This window comes from Heliangelus exortis, chromosome 17, assembly GCF_036169615.1.
Source record: "Heliangelus exortis chromosome 17, bHelExo1.hap1, whole genome shotgun sequence".
NCBI classification, from domain to species: Eukaryota; Metazoa; Chordata; class Aves; order Apodiformes; family Trochilidae; genus Heliangelus; species Heliangelus exortis.
In genome coordinates this window covers 15,763,161-15,786,745 of record NC_092438.1, presented here as the reverse complement: position 1 = coordinate 15,786,745, position 23,585 = coordinate 15,763,161, and the positions used below count along the sequence as shown (strand labels likewise).

At 62.3% G+C, this 23,585-nt stretch overlaps 4 protein-coding genes across 6 annotated transcripts; 2 read left to right on the top strand and 2 right to left on the bottom strand.

The window, feature by feature from the left end:
- Positions 1-1,220: 1,220 nt before the first annotated feature.
- WDR24 (WD repeat domain 24) lies at positions 1,221-9,099 on the top strand. Its single transcript, XM_071760341.1, has 10 exons — positions 1,221-1,298; positions 1,922-2,912; positions 3,709-3,886; positions 4,928-5,603; positions 6,314-6,429; positions 7,153-7,274; positions 7,539-7,643; positions 7,764-8,101; positions 8,461-8,645; positions 8,786-9,099. Exons 2-10 carry the CDS (start codon positions 2,432-2,434, stop codon positions 8,952-8,954), a joined length of 2,370 nt encoding a protein of 789 aa, XP_071616442.1. The 5' UTR covers positions 1,221-1,298; positions 1,922-2,431; the 3' UTR covers positions 8,955-9,099.
- Positions 9,100-9,288: 189 nt separating this feature from the next.
- Positions 9,289-11,086, top strand: JMJD8 (jumonji domain containing 8). 3 transcript variants are annotated; one of them, XM_071760344.1, is made up of 9 exons: positions 9,289-9,430; positions 9,504-9,587; positions 9,679-9,727; positions 9,808-9,904; positions 10,055-10,123; positions 10,211-10,330; positions 10,400-10,467; positions 10,591-10,725; positions 10,839-11,086. In XM_071760344.1, the coding sequence occupies exons 1-9, from the start codon at positions 9,345-9,347 to the stop codon at positions 10,917-10,919; spliced, it is 789 nt and encodes a 262-aa protein (XP_071616445.1). In that variant the 5' UTR covers positions 9,289-9,344; the 3' UTR covers positions 10,920-11,086. The 3 variants fall into 3 exon arrangements, with proteins under 3 accessions (XP_071616445.1, XP_071616447.1, XP_071616446.1); XM_071760346.1 differs by lacking the exon at positions 9,808-9,904 and having other exon boundaries at positions 10,072-10,123; XM_071760345.1 differs by lacking the exon at positions 9,504-9,587 and having other exon boundaries at positions 9,308-9,430.
- A 124-nt stretch (positions 11,087-11,210) lies between these two features.
- Positions 11,211-15,181, bottom strand: STUB1 (STIP1 homology and U-box containing protein 1). Its single transcript, XM_071760342.1, has 7 exons — positions 14,896-15,181; positions 13,985-14,183; positions 13,699-13,864; positions 13,431-13,521; positions 12,901-12,957; positions 12,566-12,682; positions 11,211-12,181 (listed from the first exon to the last, which is right to left on the bottom strand). Exons 1-7 carry the CDS (start codon positions 15,073-15,075, stop codon positions 12,056-12,058), a joined length of 936 nt encoding a protein of 311 aa, XP_071616443.1. The 5' UTR covers positions 15,076-15,181; the 3' UTR covers positions 11,211-12,055.
- A 638-nt stretch (positions 15,182-15,819) lies between these two features.
- On the bottom strand, positions 15,820-22,432 carry RHBDL1 (rhomboid like 1). The gene is made up of 8 exons (XM_071760952.1): positions 22,214-22,432; positions 19,881-20,039; positions 19,226-19,450; positions 18,420-18,568; positions 18,187-18,299; positions 17,824-17,924; positions 17,346-17,406; positions 15,820-17,244 (listed from the first exon to the last, which is right to left on the bottom strand). Exons 1-8 carry the CDS (start codon positions 22,250-22,252, stop codon positions 16,973-16,975), a joined length of 1,119 nt encoding a protein of 372 aa, XP_071617053.1. The 5' UTR covers positions 22,253-22,432; the 3' UTR covers positions 15,820-16,972.
- Positions 22,433-23,585: the final 1,153 nt, after the last annotated feature.

Sequence of the window (23,585 nt, the reverse complement as noted above, 5' to 3'; positions counted from 1 at the left end):
GGGTGGGCAGGAGGCCTGCGCACCCCACAGTCCCACTTCACAGAGGCAGCCCTGGCGTCCCCATGCACCTCCGGGCACCCCCATAAGCCCCTCTGCATCCCCATACCCTCCTCTGAACCCGCATACCTACCAGGGAGCCCTCATAACCCCACTGCACCCCCATATGCCCCATGGACCTCCATACACTGCAGTACACTCTCATACCACACAGCGCACCCCATTACGCCCTTCTTGCACCCCATACACACTGTGGCACCCTGGCACCCCCACACCCAATTAATCTCATATTCCCCTGACACCCCTGTTTTCCCCATCACACCCATACATACACACCGCACCCCATATTCCCCAGCCATCACTATTGCAATTCACTCCCTATCCCCCCCTGCACCCCGTATCCTTTTGCCCCTCCCTATTTCCCCCCCTGCGTTTCCCACCCCCCCTTGGCCCACCATCCCAATGCACCCCATATGCACCCGGCCCCTCCCAGTTTCCCTTTTCCCCCCAACCTAATGCATCACCTAATCCCTCTGCCCCCTTACTATCCCAATGCACTCCCACCCCAGTACACCGCATTTCCCTTGCTCCCCCATCCCAATGCACCCCATATCACCCCGGCCCCCTCATTTCCCCCCTTCACCCCCTAAATTGAACCCACATCCCCCTAGTGCCCCCGATTCCCCCTTGCACTCCCATCCCAATGCACCCCATGTCCGTCTGTCCCCCCCATTTCTCCCCTGCACCCCTACTCCCCCTGGTCCCCCACTCCTTCCTTGCACCCCCACCTAAATACAACCCCTATTCCCCCGGCCCCCCATTTCCCTCCTGCACTCCAATCCCAGTGCACCCCATTTTCCCTCGACCTCCCCTGTTTCCCCCTTGCACCCCCCACTCCCTCCCTCCAATTCCCCCTTTTTTCCCCTACCCCAATGCACTCCATATCCCCTCTGCCCCTCCTGCACCCCTACACCCCCTTTAGCACCCATCTCCCCTGCACCCCGCCCCAATGAGCCTCATACCCCCCGAACCCTCATTTCCCCCCTGCACTCTCATTCCTCTTGGCCTCCCATTTTCCCCCTTCACCCTCCCCAATGCACCCCACAGCCCCGGGTCCCCCCTCCTCCCCCGTTCTGCCCCTCGCTCTGTGCAGAGGGCGTGGCTTGAGGGGGTGGGCGTGGCTAACCCTGGGCTCTGTTGCGAAGGGGGCGCGGTCTGTGTGAGGGGGCGTGGTCATGGGGAAGGGGCGTGGCCTGGTGGTTATTTCCGTGGATGCGGCCGCGGGAGCTGCTGGGCCTGAGGTACCGGAACCGGGACAGTGTACCGCGGTGTGGGGGGTTGGGAGGCGAGAAGGGGTTCCGACGGGATCGCAGGGCTGGAGGGGGTTCTGAGGAGGCCCTGCGGTGGGGGAGGGGTCCTTAAGAGGGCTACGAGGGGGCAGGAGACTGAAGGGGCACTTGAGGGGAGCCTTGAGGAGGCCCTGCGGGATGGGAGGGGGTCTTGAGGAGGCTTTGGGGTGGTATGGGGCCCTGAGGGTGCTGAGAGGCTCTGAAGGGGCCCTGAGGGTCAGGAGGGGACCCTGAGGAGGCTCTGCGAGGCCGGTGGGGGCCCTGGGGGGGCCCTGAGGGATTTGTATGTCAGGAGCAGGCCCTGAGGAGGGGGGAATGTGGGGTGTGAGGGACGCTGGGACTCCTGGAAAGGGAAGGGTGTAGGAGCAGGAGGGCCTGGCTCGGGGGGTGGGGGCAGACTGTGGGTGCTCCCAGGGACCTTACAAACCCCTCCAGACAGCCTTGCTGCCCCCAGCGCCCCCCCCCCAGGAGGAGCTGCCAGCCCCTGGCACCCTGGACAGGAAGGGGAAGAGTTGCTTCTATGCCTGCCTCCCCCACTGGAGGAGCAGGGTGAACCCTGCCTGTGGTGCTTGCAGGGGTTTGGGCTGCCCTGTGGACATGACCGCAGCCTCGGTTCCCCCATCCTCTTGCTGGAGACGCCAGTTGCTTCGGTTCACGTTGCTGTAGTCAACCTTCCCTGGTGTCACCAACAGCTGCTCGTGTCAGTGGAGCATCTCGGGGGCTTGAACTGAGGAAAGAAATCCTGAAAAGGGGAAAGAAACCCTGGAAAGGTTTTCAAGGACTCCCTGGGAGGAAGTTTCAGCTGGCAGCATCAGGAGGAGGAGCCTGCCGTGGGGCTGTATCTCTCCCCCGCAGGTAGCAGCCAAGCTGGTTGCCTCTTGCCTCTGTGGCCCATTGATGCAGCCAGCAACAGCCACGGCTGAAGCTGCCTGGGCCTGGGCAGGAGCAGCGGGAGCCGAGTTTGTCCCTTCCCAGCTCTGGCTGAGGTGGAGCAGGGCGGCCGGGCGAGCGTGAATGCAGCCTGCGGGGGTGAGGGCAGCCTGCGAGCCTGCACCCGGAGAGGGGATTGCGCCCCCAGGACAGCCATGGAGAAGATGGCCAGGGTCACCACCGCCCTGGGGGGCAACGCCCTGACGGGCAGGACCATGTTCTGCCACCTGGATGCCCCTGCCAACGCCATCAGCGTCTGCCGCGATGCCGCACAGGTGGTGGTGGCCGGCCGCAACATCTTCAAGATCTACTCCATCGAGGAGGAGCAGTTTGTGGAGAAGCTGAACCTCCGGGTGGGCCGCAAGCCCTCCTTGAACTTCAGCTGTGCTGACGTGGTGTGGCACCAGATGGACGAGAACCTGCTGGCCACCGCCGCCACCAATGGCGTGGTGGTCACCTGGAACCTGGGCAAACCTTCCCGCAACAAGCAGGACCAGCTCTTCACCGAGCACAAGCGCACGGTCAACAAGGTCTGCTTCCACCCCACCGAGGTCTACATGCTCCTCAGTGGCTCCCAGGATGGTTACATGAAGTGCTTTGACCTCCGCAAGAAGGACTCCGTCAGCACCTTCTCTGGTAGGAGCACGGCCTCGTCCTTGTCCCCCTCCTCAGCTGAGAGGCTGAGTGTGGGGGGCTTTGCCCTTCCTTGGGCCTGAGGGGAGGGTTTGCTGAGGGGGAGGTGACCAGAGCAGGCAGGGAGGGAGCTGAGAAGCATTTTGCTGCTTTGTCTGGGGGCTGGGTCTGCACAGGAGGTGGAGGGTGGCCACATCTCATAGAAGCACGGTCATGGTTGGACAGGACCCCTGAAATCTCAGCGTCCAACCATACACACGCACAGCAAAGTTAAAAACGGAACCCCTACAATCTGGGCCACGAGAGCATGCCCTGAAGTGCCACATCTACATGTTTTAAATCCCTCCAGGGATGGTGACACCACCACCTCCCTGGGCAGCCTCTGACCACTCGTTCACTGAAGAAATTCTTCCTCAGATTTAACCTGAACCTCCTCTGGTGCAATTTCAGCTCATTTCCTCTGGTCCTGTCATTATTCACTGGGGAGAAGAGGCCAACCCTCACCTCCCTACAACCTCCTTCCAGAGAGCTGTAGAAGACAATGAGGTCTTCCCTCAGCCTCCTCTTCTCCAAACTGAACAATCCCAGTTCCCTCAGCCTCTTCTTATTCTCCCGACCCTTCCCCAGCTCCACTGCCCTTCTCTCAACTCACTCCAGCCCCTCAGTGTCCTTGTAGTGAGGGGTGCAGAACTGAACACAGCACTCGAGGGGCACCATCTCTACCTGCTTCCCCTTCTCTCTGGGCTGGGGGCTCTTCCATGGGGTTTTTTCAGCTTGGTTGGAGCTCTCAATTCCTCAGGCCAGTCGGAGAGCGTGCGTGATGTCCAGTTCAGCATCCGGGACTACTTCACCTTTGCTGCCACCTTTGAGAACGGGAACGTCCAACTCTGGGACATCCGCCGGCCTGATCGCTATGAGAGGATGTTCACTGCCCACAACGGGCCCGTCTTCTGCTGTGACTGGCACCCCGAGGACAGGTGGGTGTGGGGCTGTACCCTGACAGCCCCTCCAGCATGGCTGGAGCACCTAAAAATGGGGTTGGCACCTTTTTTTTGGGGGGGAGGCTTGGTGGGGGGGAAGCAAGCTCTCTGATAGCCTGGCGCCTTCTGTCAGAGGCTGGTCTGTCACTGGAGGGTGGGAGTGATGATTTCTGGGAGGGTGTGTTGAGGTGTTTTGGGGTTGTTTTCTGACAAACAGGGGATTTCTGAGGCACTTGCAGAACCACAGAATGTCAGGGATTGGAAGGGATCTCTGAAGATCATCAAGTCCAGGCCCTCTGCCACAGGGGGATCAAAGCTAGGGCAGGTCACTCAGAAATGCACCCAGATGGGTCTTGATAGTCTCCGGAGGAGACTCCACAACCTCTCTGGAGACTCAAACAGGAGCAGTCAGGAGGGGTCTTTCCCAAGGGTAGAGTAAGACATACCAGGAGATGCTGAAGGACCTGGGGGTGTTGATCCTGGAGCAGAGGAGGCTGAGGGGAGACCTGGCTCTCTGCAACCCCCTGAGAGGAGGTTGGAGCCAGGGGGGATCGGGCTCTGCTCCCAAGGAACAAGGGATGGGACAAGAGGAACTTTTGGCACAACTTAAGTTGTGCCAGGGGAGGTTTAGGTTGGATCTTGGGAATAATTTCTTCCTGAAAAGGGTTGTCAGGGCCTGGCCCAGGCTGCCCAGGGCAGGGCTGGAGTCCCCATCCCTGGAGGGGTTTCAAGGCCATGGAAATGCAATGTTGAGGGACATGGGTTAGTGGTGGCCTTGGCAGTGCTGGGGGAATGGTTGGACTGGATGACCTGGAAGGTCTTTTCCCAGTCCACATGATTCTGTGATTTTGTGGGTGGTGTCTGATGGGTTATTGGGGTGTGGAGGTGTTGGGGTAGCATGTGTGAGCCTGCGGTTCCAAGCCCAGCTGCCTCCCCTCAGTGTGGACACGGTCACATCTCTGCAGCAGGATGGGAAAAGGGAGGTGGACAGACAGGATCCTGGCCTGAGCTGACATCTCCCCTTCTCCATCCTCCCAGGGGCTGGCTGGCCACAGGTGGTCGGGATAAGATGGTGAAGGTGTGGGACATGAACACCACGCGGGCCAAGGAGATCTACTGCGTGCAGACCATCGCCTCGGTGGCCCGGGTGAAGTGGCGCCCAGAGTGCAAGCACCACATCGCCACCTGCTCCATGATGGTGGACCACAACATCTACGTCTGGGACGTGCGCCGGCCCTTCATCCCCTCTGCCATGTTTGAGGAGCACAAGGACGTCACCACGGGCATCGTCTGGAGGCACCTCCACGACCCTTACTTCCTCCTGTCCGGTTCCAAGGACAGCACCCTCTACCAGCACATCTTCAAGGACGCCAGCCAACCCATCGAGAGGGCCAACCCCGAGGGGCTCTGCTACAGCCTCTACGGAGACCTGGCCTTTGCTGCCAAGGAATGCCTCATCTCCTCTGACTCCAACCGCAAGCCCTACCTGGGGGACCGCCGCCACCCCATCTTCTTCAAGCGCAAGCTGGACCCCACGGAGCAGTTTGAGTACATCTCCTCCTCCAGTGCCCTCAGCGTCTTCGAGACAGAGGTGGAGAGTGGCAGCATGGATTGGTTTGTCCACACTGCCAAGCAGTATGCCCTGGCCGGCCGGCCCCTGCCCGACCTCTGTGACCACAATGCCAAGGTGGCCAAGGGCTTGGACCGCAACCAGGTGAGACCCAGCCTGCGGGCAGCCCCAGGCCAGTGCTGGTGCTCTGAGTGTAGAACCATGGAATCCCAGAGTAGTTGGGGTTGGAGGGAACTTAAAGCTCACCCAGTGCCACCCCTGTCCTATGGTCAGGGACACCTCCCACCAGCCCAGGTTGCTCCAAGCCTCATCCAATCTGGGGCCTTCAACACTGCCAGGGATGGGGCAGCCACAGCTTCCATGGGCAACCTGAGCCAGGGGCTCAGCACCCTCACAGAGAAGAATTTCTCCCTAATGTCGAACCTAAATCTCCCCTCTTTCAGCCCAAAATTGTTCCCCCTCATCCCATCCCTCCAGGCCCTTGTCCCAGGTCCCTCCCCAGCTTTCCTGGAGCCCCTTCAGGCACTGGAAGGTGCTCTAAGGTCTCCCCATTGCAGCCTTCTCTTCCCCAGGCTGAACACCCTCAACTCTCTCAGCCTGGCTCCAGAGCAGACTTGTCCTCATCCTCCCATCATGATGCCCACCACCCAGATGGATTGCAGCTGTGTCTTGGGCTGTTCCCAAAACCTGCACCTCTACCTGGCACCCAACCCATCCTGCTGTCCCCTCCAACACATTGCTCACAACCTCACCCCTGTACCCAGGGGCCTGCCCAGCTCTCTCGGCTGGGTTTGTGGTCATTCCCACGTGGTTTCACCCCTGGTGAGCTCTGGCCCTGTCTGTCTCTCCCGCAGGTGGCCCAAACATGGACAATGCTGCGAATCATCTACTCCAGCCTCAGCACTGTGTCCTCCACCAACCTCAACCACAGCATGGGGAAAGGCAGCTCTGCCCTCCCACTCATGAACAGGTAAGGGGAGAACAGAGCCACAGTCACAAATGGGGTTGTGGGAGTGTGAGCCACAGGTGGGAGCAGGGGCAGCTCTTGGTCACACTGGTTTGCAGGTTGGTGTTGTGAGGACACAGACATGTGGGTGCAACCAGCCTGGCATGCAGGCTGCTCTGCTGCTCCCTTCCCTCCCTGAAACTGGGAACTGTGATGGGGCTGGGAGCACCTGAGCAGTTATTTAATGAAGGACTGATGAGGGCTGGGGATGGAGAGTCCCCATCTGGCTGCTGGTGGGGAGAGATCATCTTCTGCTTTTCAAAGGGAGAGGACAGCCCCAGCGTGGGTTGAGGGAGCAGGAAAACTTGTTTTTCCTCTTCCCGATGACACGTAAAAGTGAGGAGTGAGGACTCCAGAGGAGTTGCCAGTCCCCAGGGTGAGTGACATCAAACAAAAAAAACCACTCTCCTCCACCGAGCCCTGCATCCAGGGGGTGCTGTCTGTGAGGTGAGGAGCTCAGCTCTTCCACCCTAGCCCCTTACCTCTCCATCTCAGGGCTTGGTGGATCACCACATGTCTGTGTTTTTAAGTCACCAAGTTGGGGACAAATGAGCTCTTAGGGGAGGGAAATCACTCCATCCCCTCTCTGGCTGCTCAGAATGGTGACTGGAGGTTTATGCTCCAGGCTGTTTGCTGGCTGGAACTTTTGTGACTCTTCAATTGAGCCACATTTTGCTTCTTTCCCAGCTTTAACCTGAAGGACATCCCCTCTGGGCTGGGCAGCGAGTCAAGGCTGGACCGCAGCAAAGGAGAGAGCCGCACGGAGAACATCCTCATGGATTCCTCCTCCACCCTCATCAACAATGAGGGTAACCTGCCTTGGGGGGTGGGGGCATGGTCCCAGTCCTGCAGCTCATCCCTCCGCAGCTGTAGATGGCCCTGAATTGAGGTGATAGGACCTGGGTATCACAGAAAGGACAATTTACCCCCATGGTGGTGGCTGTGGTGCCAGAGATATGATTGTGGTGGGGTCCAGAGCCACTGGGCTTGGATGGGCATGCTGGGACAGGGAATGTGGTTCTGACCCTGTGCCCGAGGTGGAGGAGCTGATTTCTGTCTCCTTGGGCACGTAGACAACGAGGAAACAGAGGGCAGTGATGTCCCTGCTGACTACTTGCTGGGAGATGTGGAGGCAGATGAGGATGACCTGTACATGATGGACCACGAGAACCCACACGGTGAGGGGTGTGGTGGGTGCTGGGGGTGTCACCAGGCCCAGCTGCCACGGGGCTGGGGTTTCCCCCCCCCACCCCTGCCCAGCCCATCCCTGCTTCATGATCAGATCTCTTTCCCGGCAGCTGAAGAGCAGGAGTACAGCCTGCCCCAGGAAGCCTTCCCCCTGCGCCACGAAATCATGGACAACCCCTCAGCCTTGGACCACCTGCAGGACAAGGCTGACTCCCCTCACGTCAGTGGCAACGAGGCCGAGACTGTGTCACTGACCCCCGTGGAGTCCTTCTCCCTCATCTCCATCTCCCACTCCCTCTATGAGAACCGCCTGCCCTCCGACTTCTTCAACCCCATTGTGAGGGACACTCTCCTCTTCTACGCCGAGCAGGGGGACGTGCAGACAGCTGTGTCTGTGCTCATTGTGCTGGGGGACCGCATCCGCAAGGAGATTGACGAGCAGACCCAGGTGAGACCAGCCCAGGAGCTGAGCTCTGCGACCCCATGAGGTGGAGTGGGATACCTTGGTGGGACCCCGAGGTGGTGTATCGCATCATGATGGGATTCTGCTGGGGCTACAGATGCTTCTCCTCTCCTCCAGGCCTTCTCTAAGTTGGGGTGGGAAGCTCCAGGACCTCTGGTTGCTCTGCCACTGGTCCTGGCAGGGACCTGAGGTGGTGGCTGCATGGCCAGGGTGGAGAAGTGGCCTTGGCCTGTTGATTGGGTCCTCTTCCCCAGTGCTCCCACTGCAGGGATCTTGCCTTTGGAATGCAGGGCTGGGATTTTGGGGAGAGTTATCATTGCTCAGCTGTCTGTGGCATTCCCTAGGAGCACTGGTACACGTCCTACATCGACCTGCTGCAGCGTTTCCAGCTCTGGAACATCTCCAATGAGGTGATCAAGCTGAGCACCTGCCGCTCCATCAACTGCCTCAACCAAGCCTCCACCACCCTCCACATCAACTGCAGCAACTGCAAGAGGCCCATGAGCAACCGGGGCTGGATCTGTGACAGGTTGGGGATGGGATGGTGTCCTGGTCACCCCTGGGGGGTGGCGGGGTCACAAAAAGGGGTTGAGGGGGGCAGGAAGAAGGAAGGGGTCAGCTCCCCCGTGGTCCTCCTGGTTGTGTTCTCAGCCGCTGTCTCCGCTGCAGGTGCCGGCAGTGTGCCAGCATGTGTGCCGTCTGTCACCACGTGGTGAAGGGACTCTTCGTTTGGTGCCAGGGCTGCAGCCACGGGGGCCACCTCCAGCACATCATGAAGTGGCTGGAGACCAGCTCCCACTGCCCCGCAGGCTGCGGCCACCTCTGCGAGTACACCTGAGCCCCAGGGCGAGGGGCGGGCAGGGTGCAGGCAGGGGTTTGCCCGCACCTCCCTGCCGGTATTTATTTTGGTGGAGGATTGGTGCTGTTGGTGCCTCCCCTCCCACCTCTTTTCTACGGGATTAAAACAAAACACAGACGCTAAACTGGGCCGTGCTTATTCTCTGTGTTTAACCTCCTGTGGGGCAGGCTGGGGAGTAGGGGTGGGGGATGTCAGTCCCGGTTCTTCCCCGTGCCCCCGAAGCGTAGACCTTCGCTGGCCGCGTTGCCCCTTTTAAGCTTGGCCCCTACCGGGAGCCGTCGTGCAGACCCCAGCCAATGGCAGCGTACGCCGTCACGCGTGCCGCGCAGGCTGCCGGGACTCGTAGTCCGGCGGCGATCCCGCTCCCCCATGGCGGCCCCGCGGCTCCTCCGGCTGTTGCTGCCGCTGGCCTGGGTTCGGACCGCGGGCTGCGCCCACCCGCCCGGCGGTGGCTGGTGAGTGCGGGAGCCGGACGGGGCCGGTGGTGGTGGATTCGGTGGCGGTGCCGAGCGGAGCCTCCCGTTGCAGGCTGGCGGGCGCGGTGCCGGAGGAGGAGCGGTGCACGGTGGAGCGGGCGGACGCCTCCCTCACCTACTCCCTCTTCTTGCAGCGGTACGAGCGGTGGTGCCCGGGGCGGGTTGGTGAGGACGGGCCGTGGGGCTGGGTGGGGTCGGCCCCCGGTACCGTGCTTTCTCTCTTCCAGGTTCGCCTACTCCCGGCCGGTGATCCTGCGCGGGGTGACTGACAACTCGGTGAGTGCCGGAGGGGAGTGACAGGGGGGAGGGAGACCCCGAGATCCATCCCGACCCCGTGTGTGTGTGTATATCCCAAGGCTTTCCGTGCCCTCTGCACCCGGGACAAACTGCTGGTGGCCTTCGGGGACCGCCCGGTGCGGCTCAGCACCGCCAACACCTATTCCTACCGCAAAGGTGAGGGAGGGGACCCCCAGCCCCCTCGGGGTGTCCTGGAATGGCTCCCAGAGCCGTGCTCGAGGGGTCCTGGCGTGACACCCCCACCCCCAAGCTGTGCCCTGCTCGGGGGTCCTGGCGTAATCCCCCCATCTCCCGCCCTCCCCACAGTGGATGTGCCCTTCCAGGAGTACGTGGAGCAGCTGCTGAAGCCGCAGGACCTGGCCCAGCTGGGCAGTGGTGGGTTGCCCTGTCCTGCTCTCCGTGGATGTCCCCTTTCCCCCACCTCGTCACCATCCTCATCCTCCCCTTTCCCCCCCACCCCAGACACACTCTACTTCTTCGGGGACAACAACTTCACCGAGTGGGGCTCCCTCTTCCAGCAGTATGTGGCCCCCCCATTCCGAATCCCAGGCACCAGCCCTGCCTACAGCTTCGGGATTGCAGGTAGGTGCTGGAGGAGGGGGGCAGGGTGGGGTCTCCACAGCACTGATTCTTCTCCTCTTCCTGCCATAGGCTCTGGCTCTGGTGTTCCCTTCCACTGGCACGGCCCTGGTTACTCGGAGGTGATCTTTGGCAGGAAGGTGAGACTTGAGGCTGGTGGGGTGGGTTAAAAGAAACCCCCCAAGGGGCATCCCCTGACCATGGTGGTGGGCTGGGGAAACCCCCCCCCCAGGGCTGAGGCCCCCCCTCTTCGTGTATTCCAGCGCTGGTTTCTCTACCCACCGGATCACACCCCTCGCTTCCACCCAAACGAGACCACCCTGGCCTGGCTCCACCACACCTACCCCACACTGCCCCGGGCCCAGCGCCCGCTCGAGTGCACCCTCCGCCCCGGAGAGGTCGGTCTGCCCCCCCTGGCACCCTGCCTGTTGGGGACACACCCCCCAGGACTGCGGGGTAGAGCCCATGGGACCTCCCCCCCTTGCCCTCCTCCCCGGGTCATTCTTGGCAGGTCCTCTACTTCCCGGACCGCTGGTGGCACGCCACCCTCAACCTGGACACCAGCGTCTTCATCTCCACCTTCCTGGGGTAGAGCCTGGAGGGATGAGGACATGTCACCGAGGACATGTCACCAGCGTCCTGGGGTGGCAGCACCAGCATCCACCCACTCAGCAACTAGTGTTGGGACCAAGTGCCTGAAGCCCTGCTGGGTTTTACTGGGCTTTCCCCTCCCTTTTGGATTAAAGTTGTCCTGTGGAACCCCTCCTGTGTCATTACATCCCCCCCTCAATGGGAATGCAGGCAGGATGGGGGGTGGTGGCACAGGCAAACATGTTCCTCCACAGCTGGCACTGCAGAGGTCACCACCCCAAACCATGCCAACTTTTATTTTTTATTTTGTTTTTCCATGTTTATTGCTAATTTTTTTTTAATATTTATTTTACATATATTTTTGTTGTTGTTAATGGACATTGGCAAACTTCTGGAGGGTGCTCAGAAGCCAGGGGGGGCTGTTGGCCAATGCAAGGCTGGAGCCTGTCAACCATGGATTTGTTGGGTCTGTCTTTTTTTTTTTTTTTTTTCTTTCTTTTTTTTTTCCCCAAGGGATTTCACGAGAAGGAAGAAGAGCTTTTCACCTGGGAGGGTTGTTCATGGGCCTGGTGAGTGAGAGGCTGCATGAGCCACCCACTTGCAAGGTGGGGAGAGGGACAACAGTTCCCCAGGGCAAGCCAAAGGGTGAGTCGGTGTCAGAAGGTGGGTCTCCCACCCTGGGCAAGTGGCTATTTACTGGAGAGAGGAGGAGGCCACCACCCAGCCAGGAGAGAGGAGGAAGAGGAAACATCACTGTACACAGCACTCATCCTGGCAAAGCTCCTGGCAGCACATCCCTGGAGCAGGATGTGATTTTTTTGGGGCTTGTTCAGCTGCCACAGCTGAGGGGAACCCCACTCTCTGGATGATGATGTTGGTGAGACCTCCTGGGCTCTTGGAGATCCTCCTCCAAGTGCTGCAGTGGCCAAGACCAGTGAAGAGGGGGACGCCCCTGGGGGAGCCTTGGTGCCCACCCAGCTGCCACGGTTCCTCAGGAAGAGGGGGAGATGGGGCTGTGCCCTGGCCCAGCGTGGGGTCTGCAGGCAGCTGGAGAAGAGCAGGAGCAGCCGTAGAGCAAGTAAGGCATGGTGCCAGCCTGGCCAGAGCCCTCCCTGCCACCACAGCCAGGGCTGCCCCTCAGTAATCCTCCACCCAACCGTTCTCTGAGATGAAGGCGTCGATCACCTCCTTCATGGCCAGGTTGGGGATGAGCTGGTCCTGGGTCAGGGGACTCCTCGTCACCGGATCGAAATGTCCCACACGCTGCAGGGGGAGGAGAGGGTGACCAACCGGTTGCTCCACCTGCCTGCCCTCTGCCCCGGGGCACCCCTGTGTCCAGCAGCAGCAGCCAGGCAGCCACACACCTGCTGCCAGGGAGTGGGGCAGCAGGGGATCAAGCCCCACCTCTGAAGGTGCAGGGTGAAGGCACAACCCCCCTGCCAACAGCCCTCCCCACCTCAGGCAGCACCCACTGCCCTCCTGCCTGCCCCAGCACTTCCCCAGGGATCTGCCCACGCAGGTACCTGGGACCAAAGCCAAGGAAGCTATGAGCTCCTAAGCTGAGCAGGCGGCTGCCTGTAGGCCCCGGCAGGAGGGGGACAGAGGCCTTGTGGCAGGGTCCTGGGGGGCCCCCGCTGCCCCATGTACCTGGAGATGCTCCTCGATGTCCTTCCTGTCGTAGGTGATGCCACTGGGTGTGATGCAGGGCTCCCGCATCAGCTCAAAACTGATCTTGCCACACAGGTAGTCAGGGATGTCCCGTTTCTGGCTCAAGAAAAGGGGATCGGGGTCAGGAGGGGGTGGGAAAGAAGCCCAGCAACAACCAAAAAAAAAAAAAAAACCAAAACCCAAAAAACCCCCAACAAACAAACAAACAAAAAACAAAACACAAAAGGGGAGGAGGTTGCAGTGACTCAGAGAGGAGACACGGGGAAGATGGCGGAGGTGGCAGCCAGGAACAGCTCCAGATGGGAGCAACTCACCTTCCTCTTCTCATCCACTTGAGAGAAGAGCTCGTCCATGTCTGCCAGGTACTTGTCCTGAAAGAAAAGGCTGTGAGGGGGAGGGGATCCAGGGGGAGGGGGCTATGTGTGCCCAAGGAGAGATCAGAAGCTGGCAGAGACAAGAGGGCAGGCCCTTGGTGGCTGTCACAGCCCCTGCTGGTGTCTGTGGGGCAGGAGTGATGCAGCTTAAAACCAACCTGCCTTCCCAGGGCTACTTTATCCCAGGATCGGGCCCCTCTGCCAGCCCAGCACCCACCCCCCTGGTGCAGGTACAGAGCAGAAGTGGGTGTTGCCACAACTGGGCCAGGACAGGAGGCAACAGAGCAGGTGTGGCTGTCACAGTGTGGGGGACACACACACAAAAGCCCTGCAAGAGCAGTTCAGGCCATAAAAGAAGGGCTGAGGAGAAACTGTGTGACTCCTGCCTTTCTCCTGCACAGCTGCAGCAGGGAAGGAGGAGGAGGATGGGGTGAGGAAGGCCTGGCTCACATCCCAGCCCCTTGACTCACATGTTTGGCCTCAATGGTGGCCAACTGAACTCTGCTCCGGCTCTCGTCCGTGTTTTCCTCCTGCTGAGCCTTCCGGCACTCGGCCAGCTCCCTAGGAGAGAGCAGGGAGATGATGAGGGGACAGAGGGACACTGCCTCTCCCTTCCCAGCTGCCCTCCCTGCAGGGCTCTGCCGGCACCAGGCAGAGCTGCCACAGCTTGGTGGCACTTAGAAAAAAACCAAACCAAAACAAAAAGCCTTGATGGGTGCCCCCGCCCCGTGCCACCACCTCTCCTTCTCGGCCATGATCAGCCTGGTCAGGTAGGAGTGCAGCTCATTCTCCTGGTTGATCCGTTTCTCCTCGATGCTGTTCCAGCGCTTCTTCTTGGCGATGCGCAGGGCGCTGGGGATGTCGTCCCCAAAGTTCAGACGCTGCTCCTTGGCCAGGTTGTAGGCTGAGGGGGAGGGAAGGGGCAGTTCAAGAGCTGCCAGCACCCCCGCTCCTTTTCCTCATCCCTGGGGTTGCTTTTGGGGAGGGTTTTGGGGTGGGGAGGGAAGGAGGGGTCCCCGCTGACCTCGCTGCAGGTTGGCGATGGCCTCGTCATAGTTCTCCATCTCCATCTGGCACTGGCCCAGGAAGAAGTGGGCCTTGACAGACTGCCCATCCAGCTCCAGGGCCCGCTTGCAGTCAGCCAGGGCCTTGTCGTGCTGCTGCATCTTCAGGTAGCAGAGGGCACGGTTGGTGTAGTAGACAGCCACCAAGGGGTTGCGGTTCTGCAAGGCCAGACCCCAGGGTTACAGCCATCCACAGGGGACAGCGGGGTGACAGCTGGGTGAGAGTGAGCTGTCACCTTGGGTGAGAGTACCCCGAGTCCTTCTACTCTCCTGGGTGGAGGAAGGGACAAGCTGGCGCTATGGGGCAGCCTGTGTGACCTCCCCACCACCATGGGCCCTTTGTCCTGCACAGCCTTGGGTACAAGGGGGTCACAAACCCAGGCTGGGGACACTTTGGGGGGGGGGAAGGCTGTGAATGCAGGAGGGGGGCAGCTTGGGGCCTGGCTGAGGGTGGGGTGCCCAGGCATGGGGTCGTGGTCAAGGCCAAAGCGGGTCCAGGCCCTCGAGGGAGATGCAAGCCATGGGGGTCCCAGCTCGGGGGTGTCAAGGCCAGGCCCAGAGGGGGGTATCTTATTCCGGGGGTCACGTTCTGTGGGTCCCCTCACAGGCCAGAAGGGTGCCATCCCTGGGGGTCCTGTCCCAGCAGGAACCAGCCCAGGACACGGGGGTTCCACCCCCTCCACGTCCCACCTAGGCCAGGGGGTGTCCATCCCGGGGAGGAGCTGTCCCGTCCCCGGGGGTGTCCCGGCCAGGCGCAGAGGAGGGCGTGCAGGCCCGGGGGTGGGGGGTGGTGTCCGAGCCTACGGGGTCCCGTCCCCGGGGCCCTGCCCCGTCCGCTCCCAGCCCGGGGTGGGGGTTCCGCTGGACTCACGATAGCGCGGCCGTAGCAGGCGGCGGCCTCGGGGTACTTGCGGCCGCCGAAGAGCCGGTTCCCTTGCTCCTTGTGCTCCTGCGCGCTATGGCTCTTCTCGGGGCTACCACCCCCCGCTATGCCCGGCCCGGTTGCCCCAGGTCCCCCCCCTCCCCCTTCTCGTTCTTCTTTCCCCTTCATGGCACAACCCGGCCCGGCCCGGCCCGGCCCGTTGGGGCCGGCGGCTCCGATGGCTCCGGCCGCGCACTGCGACACCGCGACCGCCGCTTCCGGGGGCGGGGCCGGAACGGGACAGAAGGGCGGGGCTTGGGTAGAGAGGCGGGGCTGTGGTTGGAGGGGCGGGGAAGGGGGCGGGGACCTATAGTGGGAGGCGGGGCTATAACTGGAGGGGCGGGGAGAACAGTTGAGGGGTGATCTATGGAGAACGGGGCGTGGTTTGGGAGCGGAGGGGCGGGGTTGGTGTGCTGGGGGCGTGGTCTCTGCGGCAGGGGGCGTGGCCTGTGAGGCGATGGGTGGGTGGGTTGCGGAGGGGGCTATGCGGGGGGGGTCCAGAGGAGGCCTGAATGGGGGGTTTGGGTGGGGGGATGTTGGGGTGCGGGGGAGGGCGGGATGGGGGTGCAGGGGGTGGAGGATTTGGTTGGGAGAGTAACTCGGATGGGGTAAAAGGGGAGACATACGTGGGGGGTAAAAGGGAGGTGGGTGAATTGGGGAGTGTGGGGGTTATTTGGGGGTTGTAGGGCCAGAGGTGGTGGAATTTGAAGGGGGGGAGTAGTTCAGTGCCCAGCCCGTGCTGCAGACACCCCCTTACTCCTCCCTTCCCCTCCCTCACTTAAGGCCAGCCCCCACCTCCATTGAATCAGCAGCGATGGGGGCACCCCTAAAATCCCCATAGCTCCCTCCCCCAAGAGAAACAAACCCACCCCGCAGTGTGCAAAATATTTATTTATACTCCAAAAAGGTCAAGGATGGGGAGGGGGAGTTGTCGGAGTGGGCCCCCCCTATTGGTGCCCCCATCCCGGGGTGAGCCCCCCTGCTACGGGAAAGGCATCTGGCAGCAAAGCGGGGGACAAGGGGAGCGGGGGAGGGGGGGGGTACGACACTGCTGACACGAGTTGTGCCGGTCTCAGCTGGTTCACCCCAGAGTTGTGATTTTTTTTAAATGTTTCTTAAATCTTTTCCTCTTGTTTACTTATATATATATATAATAATTATTAATATTATTATTATTTTAGTTTGGCATAGAAAAATAAATCGCTCCTCTTTTGGCACCAGTCCTGCAGGAGAAAATGCGGGGCTGGGGGGCTAGGGGGTGAAGGTGTGGGGGCAATCTGGTGGCCCGACACACGGGGACCCCATAAAGAGGGGGTACAGGAGCAAGCAGAGGATGGGCGTCCTGGGGGGGGTCAGGACTTTGGACCCCTCCCTCGAGAAGGGGCTATAGGAGTGAGGATGTGTGTGGGGGCTGAGTGTCCCAGGGGTATAGTGAGACCCCCCCCCACACCCAGAAAAGGGGATATAGGAACAAATGGAGGATGAGAGTCCCAAGGGGGGAACATTGGACCCCCACTCCAAAATGGTATTACAGATGACAAGTGGGAGTCGAGGTCCCAAGGGGATATTGGATGTCCTGCCCTGAAAAGGGGGTATGAGAGAGGTGTGGGCTCCCAAGGGGGATATCTGATCCCCCACCCCAAAAAGGGGGGTACGGTAGAGGAGGGGGTGGAGGTCCCAGGCAGATAATGGCATTCCGCCCTCACAGGAGTGGGTGGGGGTCGCGGAGGGGGGGGGGGGAGGGACATTGAACACCCGCCTGGAAGGGGCGGTATGGGAGCGAGCAGGCGATGAGGGTCCCTGGGGGGGCGGAGCAGGGCTAAAGCATCCTTTGGGGTGGGGTGTACATTTTGGGAGGAGTGCTCAACGCGCTCTCTAGCACCGAGGGGTCAGGGATGGGAGGGTGGCCTGTCCCCATGTCGCGCGCAGAGCCATCCCCTTCCCCCTTTCCCGATAGGAAAAACACACAAAAAATATATATATATTGAAAGGGATAGAGGGGGTCGGGGGTAACAACATCCAAAAATTACGGTGGGGGTGGGATCTGTGCCCCCAGCAGGTCGTAGGCGAAGATGTTCCAGAAGACGGCGAAGAGGAGGAAGGTGCCGTAGGAGAGGAGCAGCAGCCACCACCCGCACTGCTGCCGCAGGCTCTCCTCGTAGCTGCGCAGGATGGTCAGCCCCATGCTGACCCCCACGATGGCCCCCGCCAGGTGGGCCATGAAGCTGGGCTGGGGGCCTGAAGCGGGCAAAGGGGGAGAGAAACGGAGCCAAACGGCTCGGCCCACCTCTGAGCTCACTGCCAGGGGAAAAAAAGGGGTGGGGGGAGAATCAAGACACACACCCCTCTCCCCCCTCTAACTCAGCCGCTCTGGGGGGCTCTGGGGAGGGTTTACTCACTGCACACCAGCGCCAGCACCATTCGCAGCAGCTTGTAGGGACAGCGCATGCCGGCCCAGTTCTGGATGGACAGAGGGACAGAGGGACAATGGGCTCTGTCCCCATAGAGCCCCCCCCACAGGGTCCCATTCCTGACACCACCACTACCACCCCATCATGCCACCCCATGGGGCTCCCCAGCCACCTCATGATGGTGCCCAGCCAGTGCCATCCCACAGCATCACCCCCAGTGTCACACCATACCCCCCCCCCCAATGTCACCCTATAACCCCAGTGTCACCCCACAGCATTGCCCCCTCAATGTCACACCATACCCCTGCAATGCCACCCCACAGTGTCCCTCCCAATGTCACACCCTGCTGGCACCCCCCGACACCACCCCACAGTGCCACCCACCCCCCATGTCACCCCGCACTGCCCACCCTCCTCATCTGCCGTGTCCCCCCAATGTCACCCCCCGTGTCACCCCCCCGCTGACCATGACGACGTTGGCAAGGTGTGCAGAGCAGAGGGCATAGACCCCTCCGGACCCCCCCACCAGGGGGGCTCGCATATCAGTGATGGAGACAGTGAGGGAGCCTGCGGGCAGGGGCAGCTCTCAGCGTGGGTCTCATACCTCCCCCCTCCTCAGCATTAATGAATTACTGTCCACACTAATTAATTCCAGGCTGCATTGCCCCGCCCCACCCCAAGGCGAGTGCTGGTGGTGGAAAACCAAATCCCATGTTGCCACCAAGTTTGGGGGGAATGTCCCCAGGGCTGGTAACAGGGACTAATGGGCACCTCCAACACCCCCCCCACACACATACACATTATCTCCTCCCCCCGGACCCTCCCCCACCTGCCAGGACTCCGGCCAGGTAGAGGAAGCTGATGCGCAGAATGCCGTGCACCATCTCCAGGGGCACCCCGATCATCAGCTGTAGGAGGGCATTGAACCCCAACTGCTCCAGCCTGCCCAGGGGACAGCAGGGGACACTTTGTTGGGAGCAGGGGACACTTTGTTGGGCTCAGCACACCCAGTGGGTGTTCCCCATACCTCCTCAACCCACCCGCCCCAACCCGAGGACCTACCCCACGTGCATGAACATATAGGTGAGGAAACGCCAAGCACGTGCCCGGTGCCCAGGGTGGTAGACCAGGGGGCTCTTCATGTACTCGGGGTGGTAGGTCTGCAGCACCCACTTGTTCAGCCGTGCCCCGTAGCAGAGGAACACGATGATCTGCACCCAACCCCACCCTTGTCAGCACCCCAGAGCTGGGGAGTGGGATTTGGGAACACCCACACCTTCATCCTGGCGCCGAGCCCCCAACCCCATATGGGCATTGGGACATCACAGATGGGGTCATCCAGCTCCCCTGCTCCAAGTCTGAAAACCTCTATGGCCACCAGCACATCAAAACTACAGTCACCCACCCCTCTTCTGCCCAGAGGATGTGCCCCTCCCCCCCCCAGCATGGGCACCAGGACATCAGAAATGAGGTCACCTGGCCCCTCCCCCCCAGGTCTGAGCCCCCCCCCATATAGGCACCAGAACATCACAGTCAAGGTCACCTGTTCCCACCATCCCAGTCTGAGCCCCCCATGGCCACCAGGACATCACAACCATGGTCATCTGTCCCCTCAGTCCCTGGACTGAGTTCCCCATGGGCAGTGGGACATCACACCTGGAGTCACCTGTCCCCTCCACCCTGGGTCTGACCGCCCCTCATGGCCACCAGGACATCCCAACTGGGATCACTTCTCCACCCCAAGTGAGCCCCCCATAGCCACCAGGAACATCTCAATAGGGGTCACCTGTCCCCTCCACCCTGGGTCTGAGCCCCCCTTGGGTGCTGGGTCCCTTCAGCCGGGCTCAGCCCTGGTGCCAGCCCCACACCTGGGTGAGGGTGACGGCCGCCATGAAGACGGGGGGTGGGCAGGCTCGGTGCTGGTAGAAGTACCAACGCCGGTCCATCTCGCAGGGCAGGATCTCGTAGGCCACGTAGCGGACGAAGCGTTTGTAGAAGCCGAGCCCAGTCTGGTCCAGCAGGACATCTCTGGGCAGGGCACGCTGCCCATTGGCGATGGCACGCTTGAAGCTGCTCGAGCGCTTGCTGCTGATCTGGGGAGACAGACCATGCCCGCAGGGACACCCCCTGCCACTGCCACCACCCCCTGGCCCAGTGTCCCCACCTGCTGCCCACTGCCACCACTCCCTGACCATCACCACTGCCCCCAGCCCACTGCCACATCCCCCTGCTCATTGTTACTACCCCCTCGCCCACTGTCAACACACCTTGACCACTGTCACTATCCCATCAACAACTGCCATCTCCTACTGCCTGCTGCCACCACCACAATCCTCTGCTCATTGTCCCCACCCCCCGGCCACTGCCACCACCCCATGCCCATCACCACAATTCCCTGCCCATTGTCACCACCCTGATGGGACCACCTGGACAAGGCTGTGCCACCACCCCATGCCAAAGAAGCACACCCTCCACTCCCAGGGCACAGTGCCCACCCCATCCCCATGTCCTCCCAGCACTGACCAGGTCCACCAGCTCTTGGTAGCAGACCTGCCCCTCGTCATTGCCCTGTGCCAGGGCCACCAGCATGTCCAGCTTGGCGGGGTCCAGGGGCAGCTCATGGCTGTGCACCAGGCTGGCAAAGGTCTCCACCTCGATGAAGCCCGTGTTCTCAGGGTCAAGCTGTGGGGCACAGGGCACCCGGGGGGTTGCGGCCATGGGGAGACCACCTGGTGCTCCTCACCCTGTTCTCAAGCCTGGTGGCACCAGGTGTCACTCCAGGCCACCACCTTGTACCCCATGCCATGGTGTGGAGAGCCCCATGCTCCATGGGTGCCTGTTTGCCCCCACCTCCCACCCCATGGTACAGCCAACTCATTCTGCCCTGCTCAGTCCCTCCTCACTGCCAGCCTGGAAACAACCAAGGAAAACACACATGTGGCCCTGGCACCAGACGCCTCCTCCTCCTTCTCACTGCTGGGAACCCTGTGCCAGGGCACTCTGCACCATCCCCAAGGCTGCCAGCAACCACGGGGCACCCTGAGACCTCCAGGTACCCCCCACCATAGGCCAACCAGCACCACGGGGCAACCAGAACCATGGGGCTACCAGCACCATGGGGCAACCAGAACCATGGGAAACTCAGTACCATGGGACACCTCACACCAAGGGACACCCAGCCCCACAGGGTATCCGCCATGGTCCTGCTCGCAGGGACGAGGGTGCTGGGGTGGCACAAGGACAATGGAGACGGAGCAAGGGCTTGGCTGGCTGGAGCATGGCTGCAGCCCCCCCAGAGGGGGTCAGACCCCCACCTTTACAGAGTGAGCCTGCAAACAGCGCTGGTGAGCTCCTGGGTACCAGGTGCAGAAGAACACCCTCATGGGACAGGCTGGGGGGACCACGGGGGGCAGGGGATTGTCCCCACCCCAAGCCTGCACCTCAGCCCTCCAGGGCCAGAGCTGCTCTCCCAAGGAGGGGCCAGCAGCCTGGAGACCCTGACTGAGGGGGGGACAGGGTGTAGGGTGCAGTTTGTGGGGTATGGGGTGCAGGGTGCGGTGTGGGGAGTGCACGGTGCAGGGTGAGTGCTGTGCAATGTGTGGGGTGCAGGGTGGTGAGTGAGGGTTATAGGGTGCATAATATGGGATGCAGAATGTGGGGTGCAGGGTGGAGGCTATGGAGTGTGGGTTGTGAGGTGCAGGGTGCAAGATGTGGGGTGTATGATGTGGGGTGCAGGGGGTGGTGGGTGGTTTGTGGGGTGCTGCCAGCAGCCTCCAGCCCTCCGGAGCAGCCCCATCCTTAGGGGTACCAGAGCCCCCCAGTGCCACCCATCCCCTGCACCGCACAAGCCACACACGTGCACGTGCCACGCCAGGGCCTGTCACACATCATTGTCCCCACGCTCTGGCTCACACCCAGATCATTGGTGCCCAGAAACCCCTCTCTGCTTTGGGGGGGGGCATCTCCCCCCCAGCCCGGCCCCCCCCCGAGATCCCCCAGGCCCCTCCAGCCTCTCCCAATCCTGCTCCCCCCGGGGAAGATGCTGCTTGTCCCCAGTAGGCTCAGGAGCACGCGATGGCAGGGTGACACGGGGGACAACACGGCAGCTCCCGGGCGAGGGGGAAGGGGGGCGCGGGGGGGATTCGGCCAAGGTCATGAAGCCTTTCGGGGAGGCTCTGCGGTGGGCGCTGAGATTCCCGACCCCAAATAAATTCCCTCCCCAGACCCGGGAAACAGCCCCTGGCTCGACTTGGCGGGGTGGGGGGGGCGGAGGGGCGAGGGGGCCAGGGGCTGGGCAATGGAGGGGGCTGAGGGCTGGGGTGAAGCGGGGGGGGGTGGGTGCCGAGACACGGGGAGGGGGGGGTTGGTCCTGCCGCCGAGCTCAGCCCCACACAGAAGCGCTGGTGCTGGGCGGGCTGAGCCTGCAAACGGGTCACGGGGCTGGAGGCAGCCCCCGCCCCCACCCCCCCCCTCGGGCTGGTCCAGCTCCACGGCAGCCCCGGGGCCCCATCCTGCGGGGGTCAGGGCTGCCCAGCACCCTTCGTCCTTGAGGGTGGACCCGGCGGGAATGAGACCGCGGGGGGGGGAGAAGGCAGGGGAGGAGGAGACCACAAGTGAGATGAGTTGCGCGGTCTCAGCGGCGCAAGGAGGGGCCCGGGTCCCCCCAGGGGTTGAGGGGTGTGCGGGGTGACATCGGGAGGTGCTCAGCGCGGGGCGGGGGGAGCAGCGGCCGCGGTGTCCGCCCTGAGGGTTGCTCGGTCCCTGCCAGACCGGGGTGCAGCCCTGCCCCGCTGCCTGCCCGCATCCCTCCGAGTGCCCCCCACCCCTCCTCCCGGTGCCCCCCGCCCCGCTCTCACCTGCTCCTGGATGAGCTGGAGCAGGGAGCTCCTGTCCATGCACCCGGCGGGCTGCGGACTCCGCCGCTCCCCCGCGCCCGGGGCCGGCGAGCCGGGCAGGGGAGCGGCGCGGGCAGCGGGGGGGTTGGGGGGTGCGGCTCTCCCCGCCAGCCCCGCGTTGCGGCGGGCCCGGGAGGCAGCGGCGGAGCGGCGGCGCCGGGAGCCGCCGGTGGCAGCGGGGCGGCGGCGGCGGCGGCGGCGGCGGCGGGGGCGGGAGCGGAGCCGAGCGGAGCCGCCCCCGCCGCAGCGCACGGCGCAGCGCACCCCCCCTCCCCTCCCCAACAATCCCCCCCCAGCCCTTCCCAGCTGGGAATCGGCACCCGCCCCGCCCCGAGCCCCCAGAGACCGCACCGGGAGGGAGGCGGAACAGGAATGGTGCCTGCAGCCTGGTATGGGAATTAGCATCACGATACCGGCACCAGCAGCCCGGTACTAGTGCCTGCATCCCCGTACTGGTACCTGCCGCGCGGTAGTGGTGCCTGGATCCCAGTGTAGTGCCTACATCCCAGTAGCGGTGCCTGTATCCCAGTATAATGTCTGCATCCCAGTACTGGTGCCTGCATCCCAGTATGGGTACCCATATCTTCAGCTATGATGCCTGCCTCCCAGTATGGCACCAACATCCCAGTCAGGTACCAGCATCCCAGTATGGCACCAGCACTAGTTACCTGTGGACCCAGCGCAGACACCTGTCCCCCCTCCCCAGCCCCCCCAGCCCGGGGTGTGTCCACGCATGCCCCCCACTGCTCCCCCCAGCACAGTTCCCACGGTGCCTCTGATGCTGACACCCTGCACACGTGGGACACACGGGACAGCCAGCACTGGGCACCCCAAACTGCCACCCTCGATATCAGGTGCCAAGAGGCACCCGGACCCCCTGGCATGTCCCCAGGACCCAGCCCCAGCACCATCCCTGCTCCCCCAGTCCCACCCCAGTAAGTGCCAGGGCAGCACTGGGCACACAGCCCCGCTGTGGCAGTGGAATGGTGGCACTGGGATGGTGGCATGTGGGCTGGGAGGAGCTGGCCTGGTTTGGACTCACCAGGGAGCACCATGTGGTACCATGCACCTGGAATCACAGTCCTGGTCATGTTCCCCCAACACCAGGGTGTCCTGGTTTGCTGTAGGGTCTCCTTCTCCCACCCTGTTCCCAGAGAGGTGGTGGGAGAAGCCTCCCCTCAGCTGTGCCCCCATCCCGTGGAGACAGGGACAGCCGAGGGACAAGCTGCTAGGGGGAGAGAGGGGCAGACAGGGGAGGTGACACAGGCCGGGAGGTACATCTGTACCCTCAAGGAGTGGGGAGCCCCATCCAGAGTTACCCATAGCACCAGGC